This window comes from Impatiens glandulifera, chromosome 3, assembly GCF_907164915.1.
Source record: "Impatiens glandulifera chromosome 3, dImpGla2.1, whole genome shotgun sequence".
Taxonomy (NCBI): Eukaryota; Viridiplantae; Streptophyta; class Magnoliopsida; order Ericales; family Balsaminaceae; genus Impatiens; species Impatiens glandulifera.
Window position 1 is genome coordinate 56728448 of NC_061864.1, and position 17895 is coordinate 56746342.

Consider the following 17895-nt stretch of genomic DNA (forward strand, 5'->3'; position numbering starts at 1 on the left):
CTTTAACTGTATATAACTCAAACAAAAAGTATAAAACTCATATCTAATACAAGAAGATAGGAAGAAGAATCATAATATTCGCTCATCTAATATTTATACTTAGAGAGTTCTAACAATGTACTACCAATAAAGAATATTGTAATAATCAAAACAAAAAAGACATAAAAAAAGGTAGAAAAATACCTTTAAGTAGATTCAAGTTCGCATAAAGTGGAAGATGTCTCGACAGCTCCCTTGTCAATCAACAAAGATTACAACTCAAATTGATCACATCCTTCCAACTAAAATCACACTGCATTGAAAAATGACAGCAATACCTTTTGAAATATAAAAAATGAATGAATGAATGAAATAGAATGCATTGTTTGGGGAGGTACTTACGGTCGACATTGTTGCTAAGTGTAAGAACCTGCATACCTGACCTTGTCTTATAAATTTTCTATTCATATTATTCTATTCTTTTCTCATGAATGGATTGGAAAATCAGAATATTTTTTAAAAATGTCAGTTTTCATTAAGCCCTTTGGTTCTATCAGAACGCATGAAGCTTTTGATTCTATTAGAACCGTATTTTTTCCCTTCGAATATGACTTGGAAAATTAGAATAGAAATTAGAAAAGAAAGTATTATTAACACATATTTCATAACAAGATATATAACTTTTCTCATATTTGCAAAATAAGTCAATGGTTCAACACGAGCAGCACCACTATAGACTAGTGCACCTTCCGCGAATAACACAATGTCATCAAATTTAGCATAAACTGAACCTCGGGGTTGGTTTATATTGCAAATCTGAAACCATAATGATATGATGATAAAAATGTTAAAATAGATGAAGATGTGATTTATATTGATACAACCAAATCTTACTTGTATGCTTTGTTTGAAATTTGTCAAATAGGCCAGACAAATGCAAATAAGGGGAAGCCATTGTCTGACTTGCCAATACATTAAGTAGAGTAGTCTTCCCGAGCCTGATGGTCCCATGATAACAAGCAATCGTCCTGTTTTTTCCTCCTCACTAACGTTCTTAAGAAAAAACCTTATCCACGGGTATAAACTAAAACATTCACACAAAATATGCAGCCAAACGTGCAATTTCATAGCCATTTAAGTGTTTCAACTAAAAACAGTGTGACTTTCTTTCATTAATACCCATTACATATCTTTTGTAGTTTCCATTTCAAATAATATACTCATGGAAACTGTTGTGCTCATTATGGCTCTAGTGAAAAAGCAAGACAGGTTAGGTTGAATATCAAAGACATGATTTAGACATTCTAACTTTACATGTTACCCTTAAGTTGAATGCATACAATTTTGATTACTAAATGTTTATCAATGACATGATTGTGATCATTAAGGCTCTAGTGAAAAAGCAAGACAGGCAAGGTCGAATATCAAAGACATGATTCAGACATTCAAATTGTACATGTTACCCTTAAGTTGAATGCATACAACTTTGATTACTTAATGTTTATTAAGGACATGATTGTGCTCATTATGTCTCTAGTGAAAAATCAAGACAGGTTAGGTCGAATATCAAAGACATGATTCAGACATTCAAACTATACATGTTACCCTTCAGTTGAATGCATAAAGTATAAATTTCTTAATGTTCATTACTTTGATAGCTAATATAATTCAAATCTAAGCATAAGCATATAACAAATGAAAATATCTTAATACATCCTGCATCATCTCTAGATGCAATTGTTGATTCAGTTAAGTTAAGAATTCGATTAACAGAATCCCAAATATAAAGCATAATCAAATGTCAATTCCCCAAAGGCATATGAAAATACAGGTAAATGAAAATATATAAACTCACCCATGAGCATCTTATAAACAAGCAATGGCTGTTCCAATTTCCACATCTGTTGCGAGAATTGAGCAATCTAGCGAACCAGTCACGATTGCTGGTTCAACATAAGAAAACAACTTAAAAAACATGTTCATAAATAAACCTTATAAAATCTAACAATAGAATGTTCAATAGAAAAATCAATTACCGCGACCATCGTTTATAAAACAAAGTGTCCTGCATGATTTAGTATGTGCTTTAACTTCCAGTAACCTTAAGAAACGGATAGAAAACATTATATAATTTCTCAATCCGAGATAATGTTCAATAATATAATTTAGTTATACAAATACTCATAAATTTGTTTGTTATTTTCTCGTCGAAACCAATAACTACATTTTTTTTTTCAAATAGCCTTAAAACAGAGTGAAAGACAAAAAGAAAAACATAACTCCCACCTTTCTTAATCAGCAAAACAACAAGTGTATTCATTGAGAAATCGTCTTTCCCACTCAAATCAAGAAACCCAACCAGCCTATCAACCACCACACCTTTACAGATGCACAAAACATATCTCTTTAAGTAATTTTCCTTTTCAATTTTTATAGATGAGTATGATCAAAGATATGATGATGAATGAGAGACTAACCGAAAGAATATAACACAAAGAAATGTCTTGATTGCAAGTTTTGCAACAAAAAATGGCGCATTCTGCATTTGTATTATAAATTTTAAAAAAAAAGTTTTGAAACAAAATTTTAATGACAAACAAGTTTTAAGTGTTTCCAAATTGGGGCATAATAGAGAATACTGACCTCTGCATCAACCTTGATGAACTTGGTGTCAAGATACCTTGGTGTAAAGGCCTTTAAATGCTTGTCCATTAATCCTAAAAAAGATTCAACAATTTCCAATCATTCACAGCCAGTATGCAACAAAATATACATATATTTCAGAAATGATTATTTATAACATTTTAGAATTAACGGGGCCTATTTGAAAAAACTTTTTGTTTTCAGATCATGATCTTAATCTAGATACAGATGAGAACTGATAAAAAATAATAATTCATGTCTAAGAAAGTTCTATTTCCAAACATTATCTAAAAATGTTTCCAAATTGTCAGAATTGAATAGTATAAATATTTCAAACCAAACAAGCTTCCAAGTCATATGAACGCACTGATGAGGCTAGCTTGATTATATCAACAGAAATGAAGATATTTTGTTGAATCTTCTCAGTGTAACAATGAAATGGTTCCTCAGAAAAGATATCAATGATGTTCACGAGAGATCATCAAGTGGATATGCATGCATAAGCTTCAAATGTAAGGTTCACCCTTCATGTGATTGTAATGCATGAGATTGATAGAAGAAATGAAGGAAATTTGGATCTACTCAATTAAACTCAAATCAAAGAGATGGGTCTTCTTATTCAAGCATCAAATAGATGAAATGCCTAGCTGGATTTTAGTTTCAACATCTATTCACCAAAAACCTTGTTATGTTTAAATGTGGATAAGGTTATGTTTAGTTCGGGAGATTGGAATTAGGGGTCCAATTACAAATAATTTGTTTGTTAACAACTTAAAATAAAGATTAGAATTATAATTCAAATGGAATTGAATGTATACTGTTTTTTAAGTTTTAGCTCCATCATTTTCACTTAGGAATTGAAATTCCATGATTTCTTTAAAAATAAGAACATAATTACAAATTATAGATCGAATTGCAATTATGAAGTGTGAAATATGTAATTAAAACAATCATCTACATCCAATTCCATTGGTAATTCTTCAAACAAACAAAGGATATGGAATTGGACTCGAATTCCAGTTCTAATTTCATTTTTTTTGGAAAAAACGAGTTCTCGTCATTTCATTAAAAATTCCCAAAAATGGGGAAAAAAACCACGAGTTTAAGAGATCATTATAGACAGGCCTAGAATAATTTTAAAGTCATAATATTCTGAATAAAAGCTAAAAAGCTAAAAATGTAAATGAATTATCTGATTACAATGCTTTCAATTCTAGGGAGTTTAAAAAATGATAAATTCCAGTTCCTACAGATATTCCGTTTCTGCTTCGTGCATGAAATTCTTGTTCACGTTCCCACAAGGGCTCTACAATCCGATACAATATCTTTCCATAACTCTTCAATACTCCTGCGGGTTCTGCCATATATCCTTGCATTCCGTTTTTGCCAAATGTTATACACCACTGCTCCAAAGCCGCACTTGAACACGTTTGTTGCAAATCTATTTCCATTGGCTTTGAGTAGTGCTGCATCTTTGATTTCATTCCATTCGCTCGGGAAACTGATCAGCTCCAGGCTTTTATAGAATTTGTCCCAAAGCTCTGAAGCAATACAGTAGCTCCCGAATAGGTGATCTATGGTTTCTTCATTTCCTCTACATAGAAGACAGTTCGTGTTCGGGATGCTCATATACTTGCTGATACGATCACGAGTGTCGAGTCTTTCCTAGTAGGCGAGCCATAGGATGAACTGGTGTCTAGGGATAATCTTCGTTGACCAAACAAGAGGAGCCCATTCTACTTTCTGTGTTTTCAAATTTTGTATGTACCGTGCATAGCTTATATTGTCTTAAGCTTTCTATAGGGCTTGATGATGTGGTTTATTTACATAATTCTACTATATTTGTAATAACATTATAAAATATGGGCTAATCAAATTGTTTTATCTCTTCAAAAATCATTTTAAATTTTAAATACTAGGGATAGTTTGGTCATTCAATCAAAATAAACCTTTTTTTATCTCAAACTGAATTATTTGAAAATATTTGTCTTTTTTTGAAAAAACCCAATATCAAACAAGCTCTATGAAGAATTGAATCTTTTACTATACTTTTTTTTCTAAACACATAAGAAAAGAGGACATGATTAGAAGGAAAGTAAAGAGGAAAGAAGGAAAAACTCTTTACTTGCATCTATAGAACTCCATATGGTAGAAGTTATGGTAGAAGTGACAAATGACGGTTTTTCAGTTCTAGTGACTTCTCCCATGAATAACATATGCTTATAAATTTCTTTAATGAACCCAAATAATTCCAAATTCTCGAACGAAGAGGTATATTTTCGAGGACTTCGACCCGAATATATGTCATTTATCACCTCGATTCAAGGATTGGCGCAATAGCCTTGGCTCGAGGAGTTCGAAATCTCTTGTCATCTCAAGAGTCGTTGGTCGCACAAATGACTAGAACGAGTATAAATGAGGAGTCGAACAATGCGTTATCCATGAAGAAATCAAGCTGGAAAAAGAGAAAGTCGAAGAAGGAAGAAACATGTCAGGATTCTTCAAATATTCCTAAGAAGCCACTTAAGTATTTCAGGTGCGGCAAGACTAGACACTAGAAAAATTTTCGAGTAAATTTGGATGGATATTTCGCTAGTTCAAATCTCAGAGAAAAGTCTGACCAACGTGTTGAGGAGGACTAGGACAAGTATTTTCATTTTGATGTGATGATTTTGAAGGAAAATCAAACATAGGCATCTCATGGTAAACATGAGATCGATCAAAGGTGGATCGTTGATTTAGGGTGCGGACATCACGTTACAATAGATGATTTTATGTTCTCATCAAGTCAAATTTATAATGGGGGAGGTGACATTGTCACGACAGATAACTTAGTTCATGAAGTTAAAAAGGAAGGATCGATTGTCATTAATAACGGCAAGGGAGAACCTATTACTCTAAAGAATGTCTATCACGTTTCGGGAATTCGGAATAACCTTTTCTCGGTAGCAATGGTTGTAGATGCTGTAAATCTTATGTTATTCGGTCCACATGATGTGAAGTTTTTAAGGAACGTGAAAGAAATCTAGGCGGATGTGGTTCACAATGGAACTCAAGTAAATGATCTCTTTGTCCTTTCAACATCAAATTCGTACATCGAAAAGGTGAATGACAAAAGCACCTCTTTTATATGGAATGTAAGGATTCTGCATCTCAATATGACTAAGATTAGTGTTATGTCTCAAAAAAAACTTGTAGAAGGTCTACCTGAAGATCTGAGGATCGAGGAGGGCAGTGTGTATGAAGGATGTCAATATGAGAAGACTCATCAACTTCCATTCGACAACTCTGTATCGAGAAGCAAGGGTCCTTTGGATCGAGTTCATTGTGACTTGATGGGATCAACTCATATTGTTCTCTAAATTTCTCGAGTTCAAGGATACGGTAAAAGGAGAATATGATAGGAAAATTCAAGTATATAGGACAGACAATGGTTGAAATTTTTTCTCAAAATAGTTAGAACTGTTTTGTAGGAAAAGTGACATAAAAAGAGAACTTTCCTGTCTAAAGACCCAAAAATAGAATGTCGTTTGAAGACTTAATAAGCCATTATATGGATTAAAACAAGCCACGCGTGCTTGTTATGGAAAGATGGCAGAATATCTTCAGTTATGTGGATATAAAACTTTAAAATCCAACTCAAGTTTATTTTTAAAGAATCATCAAGGACAGATGGTGGTGGTGCTTCTATATGTGGATGACATAATCTTAACGTGCATTAACTATGATAAGGTTTCTTGGCTACAAGATGAGCTCTCGCTTCGCTTTGAGAAGAAGAAGCTTGGTGAACTTGGAACTTTCATTGGTCTACAAATCAAAAATTTCGAGAAAAGTTTGTTTGTATCACAGATCAACTACGAAAAGAAATTGGTAGATAGATTTGGCATGATATATGGAAAAAAGAGTTATACTCCTCTCGACGTAAATCCTAGACTCAGTCGAGGAAAATGAACATATCTACCAGATCCTCGTCTGTATCGTACTCTTGTGGGAAGTCTTATTTATATGACTATAACAAGGCCCACCATTGCTTATGTAGTTAGAGTGGTGAGTCGATACATGCAGGAGCCATGGAAATCACACCTCGAGAAAGAGAAGAAAATTCTGAAATAAATTAACACCTCACTTGATATATGTCTATTATATGAGAAAGATGCAAAATTTGTCTTGCAAAGATTTGTGGATGCTAACTTTGTTGGAGATCGAGACGATCGAAGTTCCACATCTGAGTTTATTTTACTTTTTAGAAACACTAGCATATCTTGGAGTAGAAGGAAGCAAAATACCAGTATCCTTGTCTACGATAAAAACATAATACAAAGCATCAGTTCATGTAGCATAGGAGTGCATATGACTTCGTAGACTCTTGGAGGATCTTCATGTCAAGTTTGATCAAAAGATTCCTATCCATGTTGATAATTTGAGTGCTATTAAATTGACTTTAAATCTTGTGTTTCATTCAAGGATAAAACACATTGAGTTGGAGCATCACATTATTCGTGAAAAAACACTAGAGGAAATGATTGAGATGGTTGTTATAAGGAGTGAAGACAATGTTACTGATATCTTCACAAAAGCACTTCCTAAAGGTACTTTCGAAGATCTACGAGATCGAAGTTGAGACTAGCTCATGAGACATCACTTTAAGGGGGAGTGTTAAGAACTAAAGTGATAATAATAATAAATGTGTCTTTTTATTATTCAAGAGTCTCTTGGATTATTTAAGTCTCTTGGAATTATCTCTAGTAAATGAGACTTTTCAAGTCTCTTATTTAATGTCTAGATTTTGTTTATTTATATATAAGTTGTAATTGTGTTCTTATTTCACAAGTTTAATAGAAAAACATTCATTCAAATTTGTCTCTCACTCTCTATAAAGTCTTTATTAACTTTTCTAATAAGTTTCTTCACGGTTCGATCATCGAAGTCTTGATTATGACTTTATTCCAGACTCATGGATTAACTTCTAGGACGATGTTTAGTACAGTGTTAAAAATCTTTCCTTGTCATTCACAATCCTTATTTTCTGCCACGATTTATTTAATGTTTCGGTCGATAGTTATTGAGTTCTTTTGAGAACTTCTCAACTCCTACTGACTTAGATGATTTATAGACGACGTTCGAATATTTTCGTGAGTAGATACAGATAAATGAGATGAGTTAAATATAGAAATAACTTTATATGATTTTTTGTAGGGTGCTAGGTGGTGACTCCTTCTTCACGTGATATCTTATGTTGGCAAGATATTGATTCTTTTAAGATTTGTCATTATTACATATTATTTGTGGAGATTTCCCCATATGTTTTTCTATGAGAGAAGTTGCGTAATTCTAAATTTCTCAATAATTTTCCAATATATATCATTTCTCTCTCTATATATATATATTCCATATTTTTGGAAAAAAATTAGCGGTTAGATATTTTTTGCTAAAAAATAATTGAGTTACATTATAAAATAACTTCAAATTTTTATAAATTTCATCGACGCATTCTCATTCTTTACTAGATATGGTTATACAAATTCTCTTTACCCAACTCTAACAAATACATCCTTGTACACTAAGGTTGTCTCAAACATTGAAAATGTTGAACTCCATCTAGTAGGACAATTAAGTACCAACATTTTAGCATAATCTATACGGTATTGTTTAACAATTTCCTCACTTTTCGAAATTGCAGTCCCATAAAATACACTATAATGTATCTTTCAATTTCATCTTTAATTATATCAAGTCCATTTTCACAATTAAGTTTAATATGTGAGCACAACAACTCAAATGAATGAGCATACCTAATAACATTAACTTGTATTTTTTTTGTAGCTTTTCTATCATGTCTTTCATTAAAAGCATCATTTGTTGAACAATGATCCAAAGTTATAGTGGATAAATTTGTGTCAATATAAATAAAATAAAGTAGACTTCAATGAGAAATGAATTATAACCGCCAAAATAAAAATAATTATAAATAAAAACTGAAACATTACATTTATATTCGATTTTTCAATGTCCAAGTATTGTCAATAAAGTGTGTTGTAACAATCATGTATCTTTTTTTTTTTGTTTCTAACTGTCCACATATGAGATGTTATGACAACTATATTGGTATTGTTGTCGATCATAGACATTATTTTGTTGTTTTCATATTCACAAATTTTTAATATGTCACTTCATAATGTATTTCTCGATGGAACCTTAAAAAGTGGTCGTAAAAGATCCAATAATTTTCTAAATCCAATATGATCTATCATGGAAAAAGAGTATTCATGCATGATAATCATGTTTATTAATTCTCTTCTAGAAGTTTGAGAAAATATATAGTTTTAATGAGAAATGAATTATAACCGCCAAAATAAAAATAATTATAAATAAAAACTGAAACATTACATTTATATTCGATTTTTCAATGTCCAAGTATTGTCAATAAAGTGTGTTGTAACAATCATGTATCTTTTTTTTTTGTTTCTAACTGTCCACATATCAGATGTTATGACAACTATATTGGTATTGTTGTCGATCATAGACATTATTATGTTGTTTTCATATTCACAAATTTTTAATATGTCACTTCATAATGTATTTCTTGATGGAACCTTAAAAAGTGGTCGTAAAAGATCCAATAATTTTCTAAATCCAATATGATCTATCATGGAAAAAGAGTATTCATGCATGATAATCATGTTTGTTAATTCTCTTCTAGAACTTTGATAAAATATATAGTTTTCAATAGAATGTTTACCATCTTTTGACAAAATATTTATCAAAATGTGTTGTCATAAACCAAAACGTTTGGATCCTTGTAGACAACAACTAAAGTTGTCATCTAAATGATGAGTTCCATTTCTTGATTCACCTCCCAATAACTTAGAACAATATTTTTATTTTGCGTTATTAGCTCCATTGATATCTACAATCTCAAAATGATTCTAAACAACACTAGACTTATTATTTTTAAGCAATTGGAAATATTTATTGTACTTTCGAGAATTATTTCAGGTGTTGTTGTAATTGAATTATCGAGCTTTATAGGATTTGTTGATTAAAAGTATTAATCCTCGTTTAATTCTCAATATTTGTTGTCATTGAATACCTTTTATTAATATTTATATCATATAAATACATTAAGCTAATTAAAAATAATTATCATTAATCAAACAAATACATATTGTAACCCCGAAAAACACGTGTCCCAGAAAAGTTCGAAATTCGAGAAATTTCAATTTCGGTCTGTGTATCAGAAATCTTTTTATAATAAAATATTATTTTAAAAAATTTTAAACAAATCTTGACACGTTTGAAATTAATTATGAAAATAATTAATTTGAGTTCAAATTAAAATTAATTATGTATTAAAAGTCATGAATCAAGGAAGAGAAAGAAAAGCTTTGAAGATTTTAGATTTTCGATGAAAATTTTAGCAGCAAATTCTCTCATCACGAATAACACGATCGGCACGAACGACATGATCAGCACAATCGGCACGAACGGTACAATCGGCACGATTTGCACGGTATCAAGGTCGCGGTTCGCTTATTGTGATCACGTTGTTATTTTCTCAGGGTTGCTTGTCAAACGTCCGCACGATCTGCACAATAGACACACTCGACACAATCGACACAAACGAAACAGTATCGACTCTAATTGTTAGGTCGGTCATTCATCTACAAGCTTGGTTGGAAGGTTAGGGTTTCTAGTTTACCTTGTTTTGTATAGCTAGTGTTTTTGTTATACCCTATTATGAAATTGTTCTTCTTTGTTGCTTTTGCTTTGTTCTGTTTTTCATTAAAATGGGAAGAAAGAAAAGCAATAAGTATAAGGAAGTCAAAGAATTTGTGAAGGAAGGTTTAAGGGAGGTAGCTGAAAAGAAAATTGATAGGATTGCTGAAGAAATAATCCTGAACAAATAGGAATGTAGCAAAGGTAAATAACCAATTCCTGTTAAAAATTCTGAAGAAAATGTTGCAGGAAAACAGGGGAAGAAAGAAGGAATTTGGAAGGTTGGTTATAATGAAAGAGCCAACCTATTTGGTCTTAAAAACCAAATTACCAAACTCCTAATGCATGCTAAAAAGGGAGAAATCACAATCAGTAAAGAGAAAGCTCATCAAATAACAGTCCAACTCAATATTCATTATCTCACACTGCACTAACATTCTTTTCTGAGGTTACAGGTTTATTTATTAATGAAAGCAAAAGTGTGGCATTTTATGGAGGCGTGAATGACAAAACAAAGTAGGACATCTTCAACATCATGGGCATTAAGGAAGACAGTTTTCCCGTAAGGTACTTATAAATTCCATTAACCGCGAAGCAGATCGAGATCTCACACTGCAAGCCGCTGATTGAAAAGGTAAAAAACACGATATCTGGCTGGAAAGCAAAAAAACGTTCTTATGCAGGGAGGATCGAACTTATCAAAACCGTGGTCATGGGCATAGTTGGCTACTAAGCGCAACAAATGGTCATTCTGAAGAAGGTAATAAAGGATCTCGATACACTGATGATGAACTTTATCTAGGGCAGTTGCGGAAAAGGAGGAAAAAAGTCAAATGGACCGCTCTCTGTAAACCGAAGGACGAGGGAGGCATCGTCTTGAAGAACTGTATCGAATGGAACAAGGCTCTCACCTTCAAGCAATTGTGGGCTTTGGAGCGCAATCAGTAGTCACTATAGATCAAATGGATGCATACAAGGTTTATGAAATACGAAACCAGCATCTGGACCTGCAAAATTCATGAAGGTATGAGCTGGTCTCTAAACAAGATTCTTAAACTAAGAAGCGATATTGCAGATCTTTATGACATCTGGCTAGGGGACGGGAAAGACACTCTATTCTGGCAAGACCCCTGGTTCGAAAACCAACCTATCATCCACAAGGAGGAGTTTTAAAATACCCACATTAGAAGGGACTACACAAAAGCGAAAATCAGAGACATTAAAGACGGGAATTAGGACTCACTCCTGAGAAGAAATCTAGAAGGACATAGGATACTTGATCATATAAGTAACATACAATTACACGATAGACCGGATATTCATGAATGGAAAGTTGAGGACAATGGGAAGCTGGTATCGAAGAAAATATGGGAGGTAACCCGGGAAAAAACACAGAAAGTAGAATGAGATCCTCTTGTATGGTTAACGAAGATTATCCCTAGACACCAGTTCATTCTATGGCTCGCCTTCTGAGAAAGACTTAACACTCGTGATCGTATCAGCAAGTATATGAGCATCCCTAACACGAGCTGTCTTCTATGTAGAGGAAATGAAGAAACAATAGATCACATATTCGGGAGTTGTTGTATTGCTTCAGAGCTTTGGGACAAATTCTATAAAAGCCTGGAGTTTATCAGTTTCCCGAATGAATGAAATGAAATCAAAGATGCAGCACTACTCAAAGCCAAGAGAAATAGATTTGCAATAAGCGTGCTCAAGTGCGGATTTAGAGTAATGGTGTATAACATTTGGAAAGAACGGAATACAAGGGTATATGGTAGAACCTGCAGGAGCGTTGAAGAGTTATGGAAAGATATTGTATCGGATTGTAGCGCCCTCACGAGAACGTGGACAAGAATTCCAAGCACGGAGCAGAACTGGAATACCTGTAGGAACTGGAATTTGCCGTTTTTTAAACTCACTAGAATTGAAAACATTGTAATCAGATAATTCATTTACGTTTTTAGCTTTTTAGCTTTTATTCATAATGTTACGACTTCAAAATCATTCTAGGCCTGTCTAGAATGATCTCTTAAACTCGTAGTTTTTTTTTTCATTTTTGGAAATTTTTAATGAAATTGCGCCTAAGTCGTTCCCCCCCCCCCCCCCCCCAAAAAAAAATATTCATTATCTCCAGGACTAGAATATACTAAAGAAATAAAATATGAGGAGATAGTTAAGTTGTCAGTTGATGCAATGAAGGAGTTGATGAAGGCTCCCAAAACCAAGACTTACACTATCAAGAGTAATTCAACATAGAAAGTCAACGAGATATGGAAGAATAAAGCAGAAAAGAAATTTGAAGATCATGCCTACAAACGAAAAATCTACTTGAAGGATGTAAAAACAAAGGTAGAGGTACTCAACTCTTCTTTTGAATTCAAACTGCCTTCTAAAGTAGAGCAGAAATGTATTAAAGACTGGGAGTTTGTGGTGGTTGGAAACTTCATTGGGTATAATAGAGTATCATTCCCAACTACCAAAGATGGTCTAATTAAATAGTGGGGAGAAAAGGGGCTTGAAAAAGTTTTTGCAAACATATATGACCTCTACTTCCTACAGTTCAAAAAGGGCTCAAATCTGAAAGAAATCTTGGAGAATGGGCATACTTACATAGGATCAAATTGCATAAAGCTAGAATAGTGGTCAGAAGAGATGAATCTACAGAGCAGACCAAAAGAAACTGCCAAGATTTAGTTCAACCTCTGGAACATTCCAACCCACATGTACAATGCTGAAGCGATTAGTCACTTTGTAGGTACAATTGGGAAACCATTATATATGGACCCAATAACTGAAGGAGGAGAGCACTTGTCCTTTGCTAGAATTAGCATTAAATTGCATCCTAGGAGTGTCCTGCCAATGAAATGATAGTTGTTGACAGAAAAAGAAAGCACAATGTCATGGAAATCTCTTATGAATGAAAACCAAAAAGGCGTGCTTTCTGTAACACTTTTCTGCACAATAAATGTGATAAAGCTAAAGAAGAATAGTAGAAAAGCCAGGAAACAAAAAAGAAAAAGAAGGAAACAGATGAGGCTAAACTCAAATATCAAACATTTGTAAAAGAAAGCAAGAAGGATTCTGAGAAAAAATAGAAAGCAGCGAAAGAAAGAAAGTAAAAGGAATCAAGGTGAAGAGGAAAATATATTTTTTTTGTAATGCAAAGAATTAGTCCTAAAATGGAAGATGAACCTTAAGTTGTTGTTGAGGAAACTCAAGATGAAAACACCCAGAATTTCAAAGCTGAAACAGAGAATTCTAAAGCCGAAAAACAAGATTCCAAAACCGATGTGGAGTCTGAAGCTGAAGCTAAAGATAAGGAAGACAAGAATACAGAAATTCATGTTGAAGATAATAAAGGTAAAAGTTCTAAAATTATCATAATCAATTATTTCTATCAAATCAGAACGGGCTCGTACAAAGAGAGAATTCAAAATGAGAAACAACAATACTCATCATCCTCTTCAATACGGCATCTCAATGAAGATAGATGACATGCAAAAATCCCAAATTGAGATAATTAGGTTTGAACGTAGTCTTTTTTATTTGTAATCTCTGTTTTTTTAAAATGTATGAATGTTACTAATCAATTTTTTTAGGGTCTTTTGATTGTCATCTTTAATCATAGTTAGGGTTTTTCTAGTTTTGATTTTTGACCCTCCCACTTTTGGGATTTTAATGAAATGGTTTTAACCGTTCCCCCCCCCCCCCCAAAAAAAAAAAAAATTGATTTTAGAAACATGTCTTTAAATCAATTAAAAATACTTAAATTTAAAAATTATTTATTTTAAATAGAGTTACCAATTAATTTTTAAAATCAATAAAAAAGTATACGTGTACAAACTTATTTTTCAACGGAATTTCATTTTGTTCGAATTTGGTGACACTCGAGAAAGGACTTTTGCACTTCATCCTCAATAGACATTTTTAAAACGGTCTCTACTTTTTAAAATCTTGATTTTCAAAATTTGGTTTTATAACGTTTTAAATTAACTAATTAATCTTTCGGTTCTAAACATGCACAAGTTTTATGTATTTAAAATTGTAACAACAATATTTAAATTCTGGAGCATGTTGTTGATGGCGATGACTAGGAAAGAATATACTTGAAGAACATCAATATTTAAAAAGCATTAGGGTTTATAAATAAATTTCAAACGAGCCCTTATCAAAAAAACTATTCTGAAAATATTCCAATAATATTTTGAAATAATTTTCTATTTTTTTGGGATTTTTAAAAAATAGATAATAATCCCAAAATTACAAAAATAATTTTGAAAAATGAAAGTTGCAACCAAACAGACCGTATGACCGGTGTCCTCTGTCCTAGGTACTTTTTTATCGGATAGGGTATAAGACTTTCGGTTCTAGGTCAGATGACTTGGGATTCTCGGTCGGGGTGCTAAGGTGTCCCGGTCCTTGGCTAGAATTCTTAGTTGAGTGCAAGAATTCTCGGTCAGATGTCAAGATCCTCGGTCCTGGCTGAAATTTCTCGGTCGGACTTCTTGGTTCCAATTGAAAATTTCGGTCGAACCTCTAGGTCATGGCTGAAGAACCTCGGTTGAATCTCTCGGTCCTGGCTGAAGACCACAGTCGGATCTCTCGGTCCTGGTGGAACCTATTGGTCCTAAAGAACATTAAAACTACATATACAGATGAGGGTGCAATTGTTTATAAATATTTATTATTTAAATTATAACAATAATTTATTTATTATTAAATCTAAAAACTGAAATAAAAAAAAATTCATCAAAAATATACTACACAGAATTAAAAAATAAAAAAAAAACAAAAATCTTTAAATTGAATTAAATTTTAAAAATATAACTGGGTATTAAATTTTAAAGTAAATGCTATTGTATTTTACTTATTTGAGAATAGATTCAATGTATTATATATTTTACAAAACAATTTAAAATTGCGGTAAAGTTGAAAATGAAAATATTAATTATTGGCTATGTGTCTAATATTTTTTTTATGTAAACATTTGGTTTTTTCTATATATTTATAAAATATAAAATAATATTAAAAATTAACTTAAATTTTTTTTTATCGGCGCATAACAAATTTTTTTAAGCAGCACAAGGTAAATGTCCATAAAATATATTACCGACGTATATTAACTTTTATCGTCGCAAGTATATGTTAGGAATGTATGTACAGACAATAAATCTAGACGGTACATTATATGTCGCAATTATTGTTGGCGGCGCATGTATGCGCCAGTATTTCCGTTTTAATAAACTAAACAATTAATTCGTTCCATTAAGCCAATAAAGCAATTTTCCAAAAAAAAAAAAAACAATCTTAGTATCAATTTAAGGGTATTAATTGTCCCACACAAGTTTGATGTAAAATAACTCATATTGTTAATGATCTACATTTAAGATACATATTGCTCATTTCATTCATTTTATTCTCTAGGAATAAGTAATGACCAATAAGCTGAAACACGCATGCCTCAGATTCTTTTTCTTACTTTATTTCTTTTAAACTTATATTGTCGTTTAACCCTTTAAAAGAAAAAAAAAAACAAATCTTCGATTTGACCTAAAATATAAAAAAATATATATAAACTGATAGGCTCATTATTGTCAACAATTTTTAAATTTATCTTATCATAAATGAAGACATTTGACAGAATAAAATTCGTTTCACGCATGCCATAAAATAGTTATTTAGAAGGTCTTTTCTTGATAATAAAAAAAAATGATATCATTGATTTTTCACTCCCCAGAGCTCCTTTGACATGGGTTTTTAATTTATTTACAACAAAAAAAAAGTTCAAACTAAGTTTAACTTTTTATGAAAAATGTAAGAAGAAAATTTCATTTTAAGCATACAATATATTTTATTATAATCTTATAAGCTAAATCAAACAAACTATTAATAATTTGATGGTTAAAAAAATTTGATAGTGGAGGTTTGAGTAATAAAACTCATTTTTTTTAACTTAGTTCCAAACTAAGTTTGATCATATTAAGTTAAGATTTTTTACTTTACGAGACTTACAAGATTAAAACAATATATTCATAACATTTTAAATTGAAATAGGGATATACGTGGGAGTTATGTTTCTTTTTTAATTTTAAAAAAAATCTTTTAGAAACAATACTGCCAAACAGAATGTTAACATCTCTAGCTCTTAGAGCTTGTTTGATATTGTTTTTTTATTCTTACCAAAAATCCAATATTTGTTTTTCTTTCACTTCATCTATCATATTACTCCTATTATCCATTCAAATATCAAAAAATATATATATTTAATATCTTCTCTCTCATTTTTCTATCTTATATATATATTTAAATAAAAGAGTAATCATTAAACTTTAAAAAATTAGTTAAGTCAAACAAATTTTTTATCTAAAATCTAGATAAAATAAAATAAAAATCCAAATCAAACAAGCTCTTAATAAATACCTAAGCTTCAATCATGTTAAATTAAGATTGTATGATATTTTTTTTTCTGAACAATTACCGCATATGTTCATATTTGATTAATTAACGACTTATTCATTAGAGTAGAATATGCTGATACCGACGCTTAATATAGGCGTCGGTATTCCATGCAAACTTTAATTAAATTTGGATTTATTTTCTAAAGCTTGAGCTGATGTAAACCATCTCCCAAACCATAAATTTAATATATTTACATTCTTCGTTATTCTATCCTAATTTATAAAGTAAGTAGCTGATTTATTTTATTTTTTGCAAGTAATTACAATCATTTAATTTGAATGTTGTAATCCAGACTTAATTAAAATACACAATATATATGTTATCTGTCTAATAAATGTTATTTTCAAACTATAAGTTGAAACAAACAGGCCTTTTATATTTTTTCCTTCTCTTATTTTTCACTTTATACTAATGGATCAATTTATAGCAAATAACTTTAAATGAATAAGCCGAATTAGACTAATCAAGAATCTTAAATAAAAGAAAAATTATCCGCTGATGATTACGGTTGTTTTTGATGAAAATTGTTGCACAATTATGACCAGACAAACTTTTTATTTTGTAGCCTTTATCCTTTAAAAGAAAATCAAAATACAAATTTTCATTTGGAGCTTGTTTGATATTTGGGTTTTAAGGTTTTCATTAAAGATTTTTACTTCAAATTTATCATCACTTCATTCATCTAATTACTCATATTTTTTTTTTAATAAAATACTAAAATTATCCTTTATATTAACCTAATGAAGAGGAGAAAATGAAGATGTTTTGGTATATTAATATCAACAATCTGTTTTTTTCAAAACATTTATCAAACAATTTTTTTAGAAAAAACCTGAACAAAACTCAAAAAAAAAAATTTCCTCAAACGAACTCTGATGTAAAATATAAAAATATCAATTTAAAGGTTCATTATTGTCCATATATATGATTTAAATTTCTTATATTATAAATGATTGAGATTTGAGAGGGAGAGTCAATTTATTCTGCCATATGCTTTTCTTTCTGTCAAGCATGCCTTAAAACAGTGATTTACAAGTTTTTTTTTTTTTTTAACATAGGGAGGTATTACAACTGATGATTTTCTTAAAAAAATGA

At 31.3% G+C, this 17895-nt stretch overlaps 1 protein-coding gene across 1 annotated transcript; it reads right to left on the bottom strand.

The window, feature by feature from the left end:
* Positions 1–1845: 1845 nt before the first annotated feature.
* On the bottom strand, positions 1846–4829 carry LOC124930448 (thioredoxin domain-containing protein PLP3B-like). The gene is made up of 5 exons (XM_047470790.1): positions 4748–4829; positions 2623–2696; positions 2457–2518; positions 2266–2342; positions 1846–1922 (listed from the first exon to the last, which is right to left on the bottom strand). The coding sequence occupies exons 1-5, from the start codon at positions 4827–4829 to the stop codon at positions 1846–1848; spliced, it is 372 nt and encodes a 123-aa protein (XP_047326746.1).
* Positions 4830–17895: the final 13066 nt, after the last annotated feature.